The sequence below is a fragment of the Carassius carassius genome, chromosome 39 (assembly GCF_963082965.1).
Source record: "Carassius carassius chromosome 39, fCarCar2.1, whole genome shotgun sequence".
Taxonomy (NCBI): domain Eukaryota; kingdom Metazoa; phylum Chordata; class Actinopteri; order Cypriniformes; family Cyprinidae; genus Carassius; species Carassius carassius.
The window spans coordinates 17676212-17693493 of NC_081793.1; the positions used below are offsets into that span (position 1 = coordinate 17676212).

At 46.3% G+C, this 17282-nt stretch overlaps 2 protein-coding genes across 6 annotated transcripts in view; both read right to left on the reverse strand.

The window, feature by feature from the left end:
• LOC132121511 (inactive ubiquitin carboxyl-terminal hydrolase 54-like) overlaps positions 1-17282 on the reverse strand; it is a 142195-nt gene that overhangs the window by 90811 nt on the left and 34102 nt on the right. For all 5 annotated transcript variants that reach the window (XM_059530992.1, XM_059530989.1, XM_059530990.1 and 2 more), the window contains exon 2: positions 28-728. In XM_059530992.1, the coding sequence (XP_059386975.1) occupies positions 28-174 (147 nt within the window). In that variant the 5' untranslated portion in view covers positions 175-728. The remainder of the gene's footprint in view (positions 1-27; positions 729-17282) is intronic.
• LOC132121517 (monocarboxylate transporter 6-like) overlaps positions 1-17282 on the reverse strand; it is a 175080-nt gene that overhangs the window by 7728 nt on the left and 150070 nt on the right.

The window sequence follows — 17282 nt, forward strand, 5'->3', positions numbered from 1 at the left end:
TGATATAAAGCAAAATTTCAGACCTACCTGCAGTGCGCTGTTCAGGAAGCAGCTGTTCTGACCCGGCTCATTGCTCAGGCCTTTGCTGGGAGCAATGGAGGTCATGTTGCGTGGCTTAAACATCCCCTGCAGCCCGCTGCTGCCCGAAGCAAAGTAGTTCCGCTTCCACGACATGGGTCCAGCTCTGCTCCGCTAACCCCTCCAATCACCACAAGAGCCGCGTCCTTCCCCAGCTAATCATGCTGGAGGAGGAGGGCATCCTGAACACGGTGCAAATGTGTGTGTGTGTGTGTGTGTGTGTGTGTGTGTGTGTAAATGCAAGAGAGAAATAGAGCAGAGAGTGTCTGTGCTAGGCTGGTCTCTATGTCACTCCCATGAGAGAGGGTTTGGTCAGTGATTACAAAACGAAAAATATAATGAAGGAATCTGCTGGAGTTTGGTCACAGGTGTGAATATAAAAGTGATGTTTTCTCTCGAGGGGAGCGGGAGAATCTCAGTAATGTCTGTCTGTCACGACTAAATTGCTCCCCACACCTGAGATGGTAAAATGGGGTCAAACATAATGACTGGCCTGGTTAAAACCAGCTGTGTGACTGTTGCAGGGTTTGTTAGAGTAAGTGTGGCTGTGATCCAAGACACTGTCCTCACGTAGCTGTGTCCACTTTCTGTCCGCTGACTGCTCTTCAACTCTGAGCCTTCTCAGTATGTTCTCTCTTAGCCCAGCTGATCTGAAAGATAAATAATAATAACCTACATTCAAACACATTCCTTTCATTTTTCAAACAATAAGTCAGCAGCTGAACTGGGGTGATACTACCTGCTGGTTGATCTAGAGCAAAAACCATCATAATTTTTGCACTTATTTTAACTTTTCGGTTGTATTCTCCTCACATAAAAGAACATGTAATCCAGAACATAGAACATAACCATGTAAATTACTTTCTGGATTCTGTGTCTTAGATAGGCACCATTCCTCTTTTTATCTCTCTCTCCCCTCTGACTGGTATTTATTCCGGTGAAAGCGTTTGAAAGAGTTTTCAGCAGCCATTGCTCCAGTCTTCAGTGCCACATGATCCTTTAGAAATCGTTTTAACATGCTGATTTGATAATCAAGAAAAATTTCTTAAGATCACAGCTGGAAATGGTATAGCACAAAATAAGACCTGTATATTTGTAAAACCATGATGCATGTTTTTCAGGATTCTTTGATTAAAAGAAAGTTTAAAAGAAAAGCATCTTTTGTAACATTACAATGTCTTTACAGTCGCTTTTGAACAATTTAATGTGTCCTTGCTGAATAAAAGTATTAATTTCTTAAGTGAACAGTAAAATATGTTTGGATATGCCACGACTGAAACTACTTTGAAACAACCAGTATACCCTACAAACACTTGTGAGCACACATCAGTTGAATTCTATATTAATGTGGCATTTTTATAATTAATTATTACAAATGCATTTTCCCTTATATTTTTTTGAAAATACATGTAGTATTCGTAAGTATTTGTAAGTAAATTTGAACTTACAACCTTTATGCTAAACAAAATAGAAATAAGAAAAACCTTACAGCCATTTTATGTCAACTACCTATTTTTTTGTTTTTAGCCCTCTCACATGTACATAAAAGCAGTCCTGCACACTGACTGCCATTCAAATACACGTGCAAAATCTCCACTGTTTAACTAATCTGGACTATAATTTTTTTAATCCCCTTACCCTTTCACTTTTTCAACGAGGAAAATGTGAGTGAGAGAGGAAGGTAAAGAGGAATGGGTGCGGGAGCGGAAAGACAGCAGCACTGCAGAGCTCTACTGCCAAGATGAAGGCAGCGGCGTGCTGAGCAAATGTCCTATTCCTACTACTACATAAATACACGCCCACATTCACACACAAAAAAAACACTCTGTCCACATGGTCCAGCCGGGACCAGAACAAGGCCCCACAGTGTGCCCTGTTCTCCTGAGGCAGAGGCAAAAAGAGGGAATTTCTGGTGATGAAGAACAGTGAGTGTGAAAGACTTGAGGCAGGTGTTATGTGGGGTCGAGTAAAAACATCTTTCCTGCTCTTCTTAATCAGGATCAGCTCTGTGTAAGATAGGGATGTTCATGACTGCCTGTTGATCGATTCAATGACAATAGTAATAATATATATATATATATATACATACATACACACACACACACACATATATATATATATATATATATATATATATGAGCAACAATTTGTCAAAAATTCCTGAGCCACAAAGTGACGTTTTGATTAATAAAGTCATCTATATTTTCAATTCAGATTATTAAGAGAAATATATTAACAGCATATTAAGCTTTTTAAATTCATGCTAAATGTATTAGAATACAGCAGAATAAAAAGACTATTATGAGAAAAACAAATACTCAAGTTATTTAAACTTGTTTAAATGTTACATTTTAAGTATTTGAAAATATTAAATATATCTGTACAAAGTAATGTAAAAGAAAATATAATGATCCACAAACGTCTCTAGGTTACGCATGTAACCATCGTTCCTCAAGGGACCGAGACGCTGCGTACGAAACGCTATGGGAGGGGGAGGACGCACTTAGTGTGAGCGACTCTGAATATCGTGTGTAATCTGTCTAATGGAAGAGTGTGACGTCATGGGTGGAGTGACTTAAGCGACCAGGAAGCTATAAAAGCAAATGCCGCGCAGCTGGCATCAGCGTCGAGTACCGCAGGGGTGTCGGGGGTATGGCATCAAGACGCAGCATCTCGTTCCCTAGAGGAACCATGGTTACATGCATAACCTAGGGACGTTCCTCTTCAGGAACTCGAGCTGCGTCGAAAACGCTATAGGGAACGAGGTGCCCATGCTGCCAGACTACCAAATCCCTGCCTAGTGTGTATCCGAAGAGCACAGCTTAGGACGAGAGAACAGAAGCGTCTGGCATATCTAGGCCATAAAACCTTGCGAATGTGGAGGGTGTGGACCACCCCGAAGCGTTGCAGATGTCCAGCATGGACGCACCTGCTAAGAAGGCCTTGGGGGCCCACATACCCCGCGTGGAGTGAGCCTTCGCTCCCAACAGTGGGGGAAGACCAGAGGACTCATAGGTGGCATTGATAGCCTCGACTATCCAACGGCTAAGAGTCTGCTTAGATGCAGGAAAGCCCCTTTTGGGGGGACCGTAGCACACTAGCAATTGGTCCGATTTTCTCCACAGGGCAGCTCTGTGGATGTATGTGTCCAGCGCTAGAGCATCGTGGTTGAATCCCACACTACGCCTAGATAGGTGATTCTCTGAACTGGAGAAAGTACACTTTTCTGGCATTCAGTCTCAAACCCCGCTCCCCCATGTGAGCGAGAACGACATCTCGATGTCGAACCGCCATGTGCTCTGATTGAGCTAAAATCAACCAAACGTTGATATAATTTAGTATGCAGGGTGAGAGTGCAAGACCAAACTGAAGTACTCGAAATCGGTACGCTTCGCCCCCGAAAGCGAACCTCAGAAACTTCCTGTGTTGTGGAAGGATGGACACATGGAAGTATGCGTCTAAGAGATCTGTCATGACAAACCAGTCCTCGGACCTGATTTGTGATACAACATGCTTTATAATGAGCATTTTGAACTTCAGCCTCATAACTGAGCGATTTAAATGATGTAGATCTATGATTGGACGCAACCCCCCCCCCCCCCAATCCTTCTTTGGAACTTGTGAAATACCGGCTGTTAAAACCCGGATCCCTGTCTCGAGGAGGGACCACCTCAATGGCCTTTTTCCCTAATAGAGTATTCACTTCTATTCTGACAAGACAGAATAACATGCACACACAGAGCACTTGCTGAAAGACGCGAGCTGCGCGGCATGTGCTTTTATAGCTTCCTGGTCGTTTATGTCACCCCACCCGAGACGTCACGCTAGGGATGGGACGGTATGAAAATGTAATATCACGATTATAGTGACTAAAATTATCACGATTATCAATATTATCACGGTTTTGTTGAAACGAGATGAAAGTGTTCAAAAATAGTTGATGCTCACACTGAAAACATTTCAGCAAGTTTTATATTTAATAATCAACAAACAACTAATAAAACAAGCAACTCTATGCACTTAATTTAAAGAAAGATTAAATTCTGTGGCATTTCCTTCCTTACAATGAAAAGTGTAGAAGCATAGAAAAGTCACTGACTTTCGCCATTCCTTCTCGAAAAAAAAAACAAAAAAACATTGTGCGCTGCGCTTGCATCAGACTGTTGCTGGCTGGACATGATTTAATAGCGAGTTATTAAAACCGCGATAATCAAACACGGTTTTAATGATAATTCATTTTTAAACGATATTACTAACCTTCAGCACATTTTATCACGGTTATCGATAAAACCGGTTATCGTCCCATCCCTACGTCACGCTCTTCCATTAGACAGATTACACACGATATTCAGAGTCGCTCACGCCAAGCGTGCCCCCTCCCCATAGCGTTTTCGACGCAGCTTGAGTTCCTAAAGAGGAACTGATGTTTTAATGAAGAAAGTCATTTATATTTTTTATTCCCATTATAACAACAGAAAATGTAAAAGGTATTTGAATATTTTTAAGTATTTTAAAAATATATTATTTCCAAATATCATATTCACGTTGCTAACTTTATCATCATTTATTTCAAAAATTTAAATGTTAGAAATAGGCGCTAATGCTAGTCCACAATATGCATTTTATGGTATTGCTGTTAATTTTGATTAAATCTATTTACTACCTGAAAAAAGGTATTTTTGTTTTAGGTATGAGAGTGTATAATAAAGCATGACATGCTGCTTTACATGCATGTATGTAATTCTTGTTTTGCATAAAACAGGTGTGGACACTCATTCTGAGTGGGCGGCAATGCTGAGATCATTGAAGGAATTATTCAGAGATGGGGTCATGTGATCTAAGTTCTACATGGTACAATTGTGAGTCATGGGCTGCCATGACGACAGCGCAGTCCACCCCCACCCCAATCCCAAGCCCTGTGCTGGTCGATGCCCTGGCCGATATGGTCATACACTAGCTGGCACTGTGCAAGCATTACACCAGAGTGTTTATGCATTTACATAATGCATTGCAGAGCACAGCACAACACAACACAGCCAACAATTACTGAGAGAGGGACAAAGAGAGAGAGATAGAGTGAACTAATGAGAGAGAGAAAGGGAAGGTCCTCTCTGATTATCCAAATAAGCTTAGTCCAATATGGCATCTAATAACTCACATACACAAGACCAACAGCTCTGAAAAGGCAGTGTCCTCTGAAATCGGGTGGACAGGGCCGTCTCATTAACCCAACAACAATCAGACGCTCAGGAACCAATCGAGAGCTACTATCAATCAGACCTGGTCAGGATGAACTATGGGAAGTAATCTCCTCCTGGCTAGTGTGTTAATAAACACGTTACGTAACATTCTGGTGCACTGTGCGGCGACCACAAAGCCTCGCCTCCATACCTCCCAGTTCTGCTGGCCACCAATGCCCCCAAACACACACGCATCTTCCTAAATCTCCTTTTAATTCCATTAAATGGCAGAGTTCCAGTGCCACACTGCCAGGATCCGCAGCCGTGGAGATACCTTGGCAACCACACAGAGTGCACTGGGATTCTACAAAGAGAGACAGGGACAGAGATGGATTAGCATGCATCCCTGAACTTTACCTCTACTGGGCCTCCATATAAATGTCCCAAGGATTGTATTTTTTGCAGAGCAAACAGGACTGTGTGATATACAGGGTTGAGAAATATATTCATCAGGTTTCCTTACTGTACAGCAGTGAAACCCATCCAGAAAGAATGTTAGTGACTCGTAATTACATCACACTCTTTAATTAGTTTCATTCATTTGAAATGTGAAACTGCTGATGTGAAACATGAAATACAATCAGGCTCCAAAATTCACTTGTTTTTCACACTTGCCAATTCAAAAATGACAAAATGTACCAGGTGTCAATATTTCTATACCATGAAACTGTATTTTTCATTCTTTTTTTATTTTTTTTATTATTTGATAAAATATGTATTATTCACAAAAGATTGGTGTAATGAATTAAAACTCCATGATCACGGGAAGAAGGAGGCGGGAACCGGCGGACAATCAAATAAGATTTTTATAATCAAAATAAAGACAAAACAGCGTGTCAGCCCCTCACGGACGACTGACGCGCACAAATAAAAAGCAAACACAAACTAAAGCCCAGGCCTGGTCCTCTCTCGTCCTTCACTGTCGTCGCTCCAGTTTTATATCCTTCCATCTCCTCTGTGGGACTCGAGACCGGTGGGTCGAGCAGGTGTCGCTCATCTCAAATCACTCCACCGGCCTCGCTCCTGTTCCCACGGCCCTCGGCCCCGCCCCACTCGTCACATACCCCCATCGCCCCTCACAGGCCGGGGGGTACCCACAGGACTGCGCGCTACTCCCCTCCCCGTCCCTCCCTCCGGGGGTACCGCTCACGGTGACCTGCGGGAACCTGGGGGTAGGACAGACGAGGCGAGAGAAAAGGAGATGGAAGGAGGAGCGACAGAGACGAGAGAGGGGAGAGAGGAGCAAAATTCCGGTTCCCAGAAGCACTGCTGCTCGGCCCTCCACCAGCTGGGTGATCTCCTCCGCGTTGCCTGGCGGTGGCACTGGATGGCCCTCGGCGGACGGCACGACACTCCTCCGCCGCCCGGTGGACGGCGGCGGCTCCTCCGGTTTGGGGCAGCTGGCAGGAGTCCCCCGTTCCCTGCTCCTCCCCATTCTTGGTCAGATGGCAGCAGGCTCCGGCCCACTGGTGAACGGCGCCGACTCCTCCGCTCCCTCACGGATGGCAGCCGCCCCTCCACATCACGGGCGGCCGGCAGCGAGCTCGCCCGTCCCTGGCAACTCACTCCAGCCCACCGCCTCGAGCGTCCATGACGGCACACTCCCTCTTCAGCAGCGCGTCCCTCCTTCTCCCGGGCTTCGGCACCACTGTAACGAATTAAAACTCCATAATCATCGGGAAGAAGGAGGCGGGAACCGGCAGACAATCAAATAAAGACTTTAATGACAAAATAAACACAAAACAGCGCGTCTGCCCCTCACGGACGACTGACACGCACAACTAAAAAGCAAACACAAACTAAAGCCCAGGCCTGGTCCTCTCTCGTCCTTCATTGTCGTCGCTCCAGTTTTATATCCTTCCATCTCCTCCGTGGGACTCCAGACCAGTGGGTCGAGCAGGTGTCGCTCATCTCAAATCACTCCACCGGCCTCGCTCCTGTTCCCACGGCCCTCGGCCCCGCCCCACTCGTCACAATTGGATTTAGAATTTTTGTCTTGCATATTTGAGACAAGCTCTGTAAAACTGTACTAAACACAGATGAACAATATGAATGTTCTTTTTTTTTATTATTCTAGGAAAAACCACACAGAGCAGGGAAACATAAACTTGTAATGGCAAATTGTCAGTTGAGGCAAAAGTTTTTGTGTCTGTAAGATTTTTTTATTATTATTTCTGAAAGAAGTTTCTTATGCTCACCAAGGCTGCATTTATTTGACCAAAAATACAGTAAAAACAGAAATATTGTAAAATATTTTTGAAAATAGCCACTTCTTTATTTTAATCTATTTTAAAATTAAAATTTTTCCTGTAACAGCAAAAAATCTGAACATTCCACAGTCATTTCTCCAGTCGTCAGTGTCACATGATCCTCTCAAGAATCATTTTTTTATTATTATCAATGTTGAAACTAAATATTGCTTAATATTTTTTACTTTTGGAAACCACAATACTTTGTGAAAAAATATTAAATTTAAAAAAAATTTTTACAAAATAAATAAATAAAAAACAGAGCAGCCACTTCAGGAAAAATTCAAGTTAGAGAACCTGTCTGATTCCCAGTCTTTGTCAGGATGACACAATGTAGGAGTGCAGCACTGCAGACTCTCACAAAAGCCACAGCCATTAACAAAGCCTTTATAGTGCTGCCACTGGAGACCAGACTCACTCATCCACAAACTCTAAGGAGGAGCACACCATTTACACTGTCATTCTAGTGACTGACTTAAACCTTCACCTCCATCAGAATCAACATTTAGTGCATTTATAGTTATAGAGCTGCCAATTCAGTCATTATTACATTCAGATAATAATAGAATACGTCACACCTCTGTTTATCAATTTGCACTGGCTTCCAATAGCTGCTCGTATAAAATTCAAGGCATTGATGTTTGCCTACAAAACTACCACTGGTTCTGCACCCATTTACCTAAATTTGTTACTTCAGACTTATGTGCCCTCTAGAAGGCTTGCATTCTAGCTTGCGTTCTGCAAGTGAACGTCGCTTGATTGTGCCATCCCAAAGAAGCACAAAGTCACTTTTACGGACTTTTAAATTAAATGTTCCCTCCTGGTGGAATGACCTCCCCAACTCTATCCGGACAGCTGAGTCCTTAGCCATCTTCAAGAATCGGCTTAAAACACATCTCTAACACTCACTATTCTAATTCTATTCTTTAAAAAAATCTAACTACCTTTCTAATCTTTTTATATTCTATTTTCTTTTCATTAATTATGCAATTGTATGTGTGTGTGTGTGTGTATGTGTAAAGACCTCTAACACTATCTTGCTCTATTCTTTTTTTATTCCACTGTTCTCTTACGAGAGCTCTCTCGTACTGCATCTTAGCTAAGACGCTACGGGAAAAGTCTCTTTTCACGAAATTCTGAAGCAAAAAATTATCCTTAATTTTGTATTTTTGTAAAGCGCATTTGCAGCAGTACACAGCCATGGGCGAGACGGCTCGTTCGCTCATTGGCTTGTTCTGCGGCAACTGCACAGCCTGTCGAGCGCGGTTACTTTCAATTCTGTTATATCCAAGCTGTTCTTTATGTGTGTGTGTGTGTGTGTGTTCGCCCTGCGACACACACTCGTAAAAGAGCTCGCGTCTTTTTTAAGATGCCTTCCTGCGGCTCGTCAGAGCCCCACGCAGCGAGGGAGACCGGTACGTCATCTGTGTCTCCTGCCTGGGTGAAGATCATGCAGCGCTCACGCTCGCTGACGGCGGATGCCCCCACTGCGAGCTGTTGCCATGGTGACTCTGAGGACTTGCCTGGCCTTTTTCTCTGAGCCTGCATTCTCTGCTGAGGCGCCGTAAAAGCATCGCTTCCAGCGGATTCCGGAACCGTCTTCAGCTCAACCAAGCTCGCCGGTTCGCCCTGCTTCACCGGCCCCCCCTGCATCGCTTCCCGGTGGGCTGTGCCCACTGTCGATCTCAGGGCCGCGTCGGGGGAAGAGGACACGCGCTCTCTGCTAGCTTCGGGCAGTGAGGGCTGGGCGAGCGCCGAGGATCTCGCGCCTTCTGCTCAGAAGCCCAGCAGACGAGTTGACATAGAGAAGGAGCCGGGGCGAATGCGCGTGTTGGCCGCGATGAGTCTCGGCCGCGAGTGGTTTGCACCAGCGCCCCCCCTCTCGTTCCCAGCTGGATGGTATTTCCCTTTCGGATGAGCGTACTTCTCAAAGCCCGCCTCATTTCTTCCTGAGCTTCACGAAGAGGTGGCGAAGGCTTGGAACACTCCATATTCAGCGCGAACTCGTTCGTCTGTCTCACTAGCATTCTCCACACTGATGATGCTAAAAACAGGAACTACCACTCACTTCCGCCGGTGGAACAGGCGATAGCGACGCACCTTTGTCCGCCCTCTGCTGGACAGCGGCAAAAGCGGTGTTGCCATCTAAAGCCTGCTGTGTGACGCTGCGTCGGCACTACTAACGATGGCTGCTTCATCGAAGCGCAGGTGTACGAGTTCCGCTGTGGCCGAGCTCTCACCCAAGCGCACCGCTGTTTCAGTTCCAGGAATTGTGACTGTCTCAGCGTTTTCTGCAATGCGCAAGCCTGCACAGTTGCCCGCTTGCCTGCACACAAAAGCCGTTATCACAACAGCTTCAGCAACGCAGCTCGAGACCCCCGTTCTCGCTCTACCGGCCGTCGCCCCGCGCCACGGGGACCGCGGCAGAGGATTACGGTGAGGCCTGGAGCCCCGAAGCCATCCTAGGAAAGCCATCTATGCATGCTGCATGACGCTGCGTCGGCACTACACACGATGGCTGCTTCATCGAAGCGCCGGTGTACGAGTTCCGCTGTGGCCGGGCTCTCACCTAAGCGCGCCGCTGTTTCAGTTCCAGAGATTGTGACTGTTTCAGCGTTTTTTGCAATGCGCAAGCCTGTACGGTTGCCCGCTTGCCTGCACACGAAAACCGTTACCACGGCTACCCAGATATTTCCCGAAAAAGGTGTAATTTCTGGTGTCCCGGCCACGGCCGATGGTGCTATAAATGTAGTGACGATGCCCACTGCTCAGTGCCCATCTCCACATATAAGCACAGCCCTTCACACAGGGCTCGCGCCCATAAAAGCGACTCAAGTCGATCATGCGCACTACATAGTAGACGTGCCCACTCCTCAGTGCCCACAATCACTATGTCACACGCGTCATGTGGTTTCTGTAAAAACGAAACCCGTGCACGTTCGTCTGGCCACAGCCGATGGTGCTCTAAATGTAGTGACGATGCCCACTCCTCAGTGCCCATCTCCACATGTAAGCACAGCCCTGCACACAGGGCCTGCGCCCATAAAAGCGACTCAAGTCGATCGCGCACACTGCATAGTAAGCGTGCCCACCCCTCAGTGCCCACAATTACTATGTCACACGCGTCATGTGGATTCTGTAAAAAAAAAAAAAAAAACCTGTGCACGCTCGTCCGGCCACGGCCGATGGTGCTATAAATGCAGTGACGATGCCCACTCCTCAGTGCCCATCTCCACATGTAAGCACAGCCCTGCACACAGGGCTCGCGCACATAAGATCGACACAGATCGGTCGAGCGCGCCGCGTGGCTTCTGTAAAAACGAGGCCCGTGCACGTACGCTCTGCACAGGCAGACAGCGAGTTTAAAGTGGTAAATGTGCACATATGCAGCCCACAGTTACTCGCAGACATATCGAGTCCCACGGGACCTGCTCAGCCTTCCCCCAGTCGGTTAAGCGCCGGGACGGGGTCGAGGAGGAGCGATCTGCCCGCTGTGATCAGCTCACCGCCTCAAATGCGCAGCACACCCGAGCGACGCCGTTGCCCGGTCAACAGAGCGCGCTTCGCATCCAGCCCTTAGCCATTCATGCAGGTGCATGGTCAGCGCTCTCAGGGGTTTCAGATTGGGTGCTAGGCATTATAAAGAGAGGCTACTCGCTACAGTTTTTTTCGACGCCCTCCGCGCTTTTCAGCGCGCGTCGAAACTACGGTCAAAACAGAAGTAGCACACATACTTCGGGCTGAAATATCAAAACTGTTGAGCAAAGGGGCTGTAGAGCCTGTGTCTCAAGCTCAATGCGAGGGGGGGGGCTGTACAGCAGATACTTTCTGGTGCCCAAGAGAGACGGGGGTCTCAGGCCCATACTGGATCTAAGACAGCTGAGCAAGGCATTGATGAAACGCAGTTTCAAAATGCTTACGACCAGGAAACTCCTCGCGCAGATTCGCAGAGGGGACTGGTTCATGTCAATAGATCTGAGGGACGCGTAATTTCAAATACAGATAGCGTCAAACCACAGGCGATATTTGAGATTCGCCTTCGAGGGCCAGGCATACCAGTTTACAGTCCTCCATGGCTCCTCGTACGTTTACGAGGTGCATGGATGCAGCGCTCGCTCCTCTCAGACTCAGAGGCATACGAGTGCTGAATTATTTGGACGACTGGCTGGTTCTGGCCCGATCACGAGCGGAGTTCGTGGACCACAGGGCCGTTTTACTCGATCACCTCGAGAAGCTCGGCCTCAGTGTCAATTGGGCGAAGAGTTCGCTGAACCCCAGTCAGACGATCCTGTTTCTGGGTATAGTTCTGAACTCATGTTCCATGACGGCACGGCTGTCACCACAGCGCGCGATGGGCATTCAGCGCGCAGCGAGTTCTTTCCGCTGCGGCGCAACCGTGTCGCTCAAACACTGTCAAAAGATGCTGGGTCTCATGGCCTCAGCATCTCCGGTTCTGCGGCTGGGCCTGCTCCGCATGCGCCCCCTGCAGTTCTGGCTGAAGGCTCGGGTGCCGCGCAGAGCGTGGGCGTCTGGCCGGCTGCATTTCAAGGTCGATCAGAGCTGTGTTGCGGCTCTAGCACCTTGGACAGCGAACGGCTGGTACCGATCAGGTGTAAGCCTGGGGACATCCCAGAGTGTGAAAATGGTGTCGACGGACGCCTCCACTTCAGGATGGGGAGCGCTGCTCGAAGGCACACCGTCCTTTGGCCTATGGTCAGAACGGGAAAAGCTCCATCATATCAACTGCCTGGAAATGCTGGCAGTGGAGAACGCGCTGACGCGCTTTTGTCCCCATATCAAGGATCACCACGTCGTAGTCCGTGCGGACAACATGTCCGTGGTGTCCTACATAAATCGCCAGGGCGGTCTCGGGTCCCGAAACCTGTGCAGGCTGACGGAACGCCTCCTGGTTTGGGCTCAGCGCAACGTGCGCTCGCTGAGAGCAGTGCATGTGCCTGGACTGCAGAATCTGGGTCCAGACAGGCTGTCCAGAGGCAATGTTCCTACGGGCGAATGGTCTCTACACCCGCAAACAGTCCGGCTTTTGTGGGAGAGATTTGGCATGGCGGAGGTGGACCTCTTTGCGTCCCACGAAAACGCTCACTGCCCCGCGTTCTTTTCCAAGAACGAAAGCGCGCTGTCGCGGAGATGGCCGTGCTGCCCGCTTTATGCGTTCCCTCCCGTCTCCCTCCTTCCGCAGGTGATAGAACGGGTGAGAGAAACGAGATGTTCAATACTGCTTGTAGCACCTCTTTGGAAGAACCAACCATGGTTCCCAGATTTGATGCAGTTAGCAGATGTCGCCCCGTGGCCTGTACCGTTGAGGAGGGACCTCCTCTCGCAGGCCAGGGGCTCGATTTGGCACCCTCAACCGGAGTTGTGGTCCCTCCATGTGTGGGCGCTCAACGGTTACCCGCTGATCTCGCAGTGGGAGTGCTAAATACCATCACTCAGGCTAGAGCTCCGTCGACACGACGTCTGTATGCCTCGAAGTGGTCGGTGTTCTCCAGCTGGTGCACAGCTCGAGGTTATTCACCCCTTAGTTGTGATGTGACGGAGGTCCTCTCCTTCCTACAGGAGCTGTTGGATAAGGGCAGAGCCCCATCCACGCTCAAAGTTTATGTGGCGGCCATCGCAGCGTTTTCTGAAACGGCGTCCGGTCAGTCAATAGGAAGGAACGATTTAGTCATCCGGTTCCTCAGAGGAGCTAGGAGGCTGAATCCTCCCAGACCTCCGTCAGTCCCTATGTGGGACCTCACGGCGGTTTTGGAGGCCTTGAAGGGTCCCCCTTTTGAGCCTATCCAATCGGTTAGCGTTCAGCATCTGTCGTTCAAGACAGTATTCTTGTTGGCTCTCGCTTCTGTGAAGCGTGTGGGTGATTTGCACGCGCTCTCTGTGAGCCAGTCGTGCTTGGAGTTTGGGCCCAATGACTCAAGGGTCATACTCAAACCTAGGCACGGTTATGTGCCGAAATCCCTCAACACACCGTTTCGGGCTCAGGTTATTGCCCTGTCTGCATTGCCGGTGTCAGAGGAGGATGGAGACTCGAGTCTTCTTTGCCCTGTCAGGGTTTTAAGAGCTTATGTGTCTCGCTCTGCTGCCTTTCGGCAGACGGAGCAGCTGTATGTCTCGTTCGGTGCACGTTCCAAGGGAATGGCTGTTTCGAGACAGACTCTATCCAGATGGCGTCGCCTCGTCGTGGGCGTGGTCTACTGGGATCTCCTTGCAGGATATATGTATGGCGGCAGGTTGGGCCTCGCCGTCTACATTTATCAGGTTCTATAACCTGGAGGTCCCCGCCTTGCAAGCAAGGCTGTTGTCGGTATAGTCGAATCAGGGCCCTGAGGGGAATTCTGAGTTCACGAGCGCTATGCGCTGCCGACTGTTCTATGGGCAGTATTGCGTAAGACCCGCATTGCCACATTGGTCAGGCCTTGCCTCGGCTGTGTGATGTCATATTGCCGCATCTACGGATGCTGCTAGATATAGGACGGAGGGCTTTTTCCCTTTTCTGTCCTGGACTCTCTGTGAGTCCCTCAGGTGACTGTGCACTGTAAATCCTGGGCGTTGCTTCAGGTTTATTGGTGTGTGATCCCTGCGCGCACGGCGTTTTACATTGGGTTCCCGTAGCGTCTTAGCTAAGACGCAGTACGAGAGAGCTCTCGTAAGAGAACGTACTCGGTTACTAAATGTAACCTCGGTTCTCTCTAGAAGAGCGAACGAGTACTGCGTTCTCTGCCGTGCGCACGATTCACTCTGGTTCGCTTCGGCGATGAAATAAATCAGGTGAGTCAGCCTTTTCGAGCTCCTTTTATAGGTTGGGCCACACCCGTTTCGGCGGAAAGTGGCAAGAAGGGCGCGAAGCGCCCTTATTGGTCTGATGTTGCATCAGCCCGCGCTCGATAGGCTGTGCAGTTGCCGAAGAACAAGCCAATGACCGAACGAGCCGTCTCGCCTATGGCTGTGTACTGCTGCAAATGCGCTTTACAAAAATACAAAATTAAGGATAATTTTTTGCTTCAGTATTTCGTGAAAAGAGACTTTTCCCGTAGCGTCTTAGCTAAGACGCAGTACTCGTTCGCTCTTCTAGAGAACCAAGGTTACGTTTAGTAACCGAGTACGTTTTCTTTATATTATATTATTTAAAATCCCATGCTAGGTGTACTGTGTTATCCTAACTGAGACTTGTTATAGCACTTATATATCATTGCTCTTTTTGTTGTTTTTGATTGCTTCCACTGTCCTCATCTGTAAGTCGCTTTGGATAAAAGCGTCTGCTAAATGAATAAATGTAATGTAATGTAAAGATAAAGAGACTTTGGGTTTTTAGCGGTAATGTTCAATTTATAAATTAATTATTATTTTTAGTAAACTTTTTTGAATTACAAAACCAGTCTGAACAATTATTTTGCAAACCAGACTGAATCGGTTGAGTCAATATCTCAAAGACTCATTACAGACTCCCAGTAATTTGGGTTAACAACTGAACTGACAACAGAGCTGTTTTAGTTAACTAGAACTACATTATTAAACCATTTTTGTTAATTGAACTAAAGCAGGAAAAAAATTTAAATATAACATGACAAAACTAAAACTAAAAAAAGAAGACGACAATTACAAAAGGTTGCCCCTGCAACTAATTTAAATAAAAAAGTTGAAGTTGAAGTACAATATGACTAAAACTAAAAGTGAAATAAATATAAAGTAAAATTAAATTTTAAAAACTAATAACAATTACACAACAATATTACTAAAACAAACTATAATTAAAATATAAAATAAAATCAGATAAAATACAAATACAAATAGTTGTAATATAGTTAATGTAAATTATAGTGAGGTTTAATGGGATGACACATGAAATTACAATACACACTAAATTTAAAATATGAATTTAAATAAATATGAAATTAATCTGAAATATGCCATGTATACACAAATACTCATCCTTAAGCTGTTCTTTTCGGTTCAACTAATATCATATTTCCACAACCTAAAGATGTAATTCACAGTCTCTCTACAGGTGTCTTCAACCCTGCTGCTAAATGGCCATTGATTCTGTCTTTCCATTCCAGAGAAAAATGGAAGCCCATTCCCCAAACAATCCCTGACTGAACTAAATGGAGAAAAAGAACAAGTCATCATCTCAGACATGAAGAATCATTTCTTTAGTTAGCACTAAAGTGAAGGTGTAACAAATGAGAGATAAAAAATCTCTTGGTAGATGGGTGCAATAAGTTGAAACAGAATCATTAGACCAAGGGCTGAAGCATTTCCTGAGCCTGAGTGCTGCACGACAGCCGGAAGCAGCCCTTCTGATGCCTGGGGCCTGCAGAGAGACTGAGATCTGTCTGCATGTAGCTGCCGTGTAACCTCGCAGCTCTCTCCTCCCGCTGATAGGGATTGCATGACTGCAGCTCGCCAGATGCAGCAGGAGAGATATGCTGTGGAACTATCAGGCTGAATCCAGTACAATTTAATCCAGTGTCATTTACTACTCAGGGATCAACAATAAGGATTCTTCTGCTTGCGCAATTGAATCAGAATTTAGTCACTATCTGCACTGTCAACTTTTTAATGGACTCACCACAAAAAATGTATAGCTATATATGCAAAACAAAAACAATGTCATAAAACCATTTAATCACTGGAGGAAATAGATTACAGAAACATTATTAAAGTGTCCATTTTTATAATTTACATAAAATATGTATTTATTGTTAACTTTAAAAAATACATATATTTGTAATAAAAATCAAAAATGTAAAAACATGATTTTTTTTTGTTGATATAGATAAAAATATAATGTCAATGTCAATGTCACCTTTATTTATATAGCGCTTTAAACAAAATACATTGCGTCAAAGCAACTGAACAACATTCATTAGGAAAACAGTGTCAATAATGCAAAAATGATAGTTAAAGGCAGTTCATCATTGGATTCAGTTATGTCATCTCTGTTCAGTTAAATAGTGTCTGTGCATTTATTTGCAATCAAGTCAACGATATCGCTGTAGATGAAGTGTCCCCAACTAAGCAAGCCAGAGGCGACAGCGGCAAGGAACCGAAACTCCATCGGTGACACAATGGAGAAAAAAACCTTGGGAGAAACCAGGCTCAGTTGGGGGGCCAGTTCTCCTCTGACCAGACGAAACCAGTAGTTCAATTCCAGACTGCAGCAAAGTCAGATTGTGCAGAAGAATCATCTGTTTCCTGTGGTCTTGTCCTGGTGCTCCTCTGAGACAAGGTCTTCACAGGGGATCTGTATCTGGGGCTCTAGTTGTCCTGGTCTCCGCTGTCTTTCATGGATGTAGAGGTCCTTTCTAGGTGCTGATCCACCATCTGGTCTGGATACGTACTGGATCCGGGTGACTGCAGTGACCCTCTGATCTGGACACAGACTGGATCTGGTGGCCACGGTGACCTCGGAACAAGAGAGAAACAGACAAATATTAGCGTAGATGCCATTCTTCTAATGATGTAGCAAGTACATAGGTTGTTATGGGAAGTGTTTCCGGTTCCGGTTTACCTAATTAATGCAGCCTAAAAATCCTTTAACGGATTTGGATAATAAAAGCATATTCGTATGTTATGTGTATGCCAGGTTAAAGAGATGGGTCTTTAATCTAGATTTAAACTGCAAGAGTGTGTCTGCCTCCCGAACAATGTTAGGTAGGTTATTCCAGAGTTTGGGAGCCAAATAGGAAAAGGATCT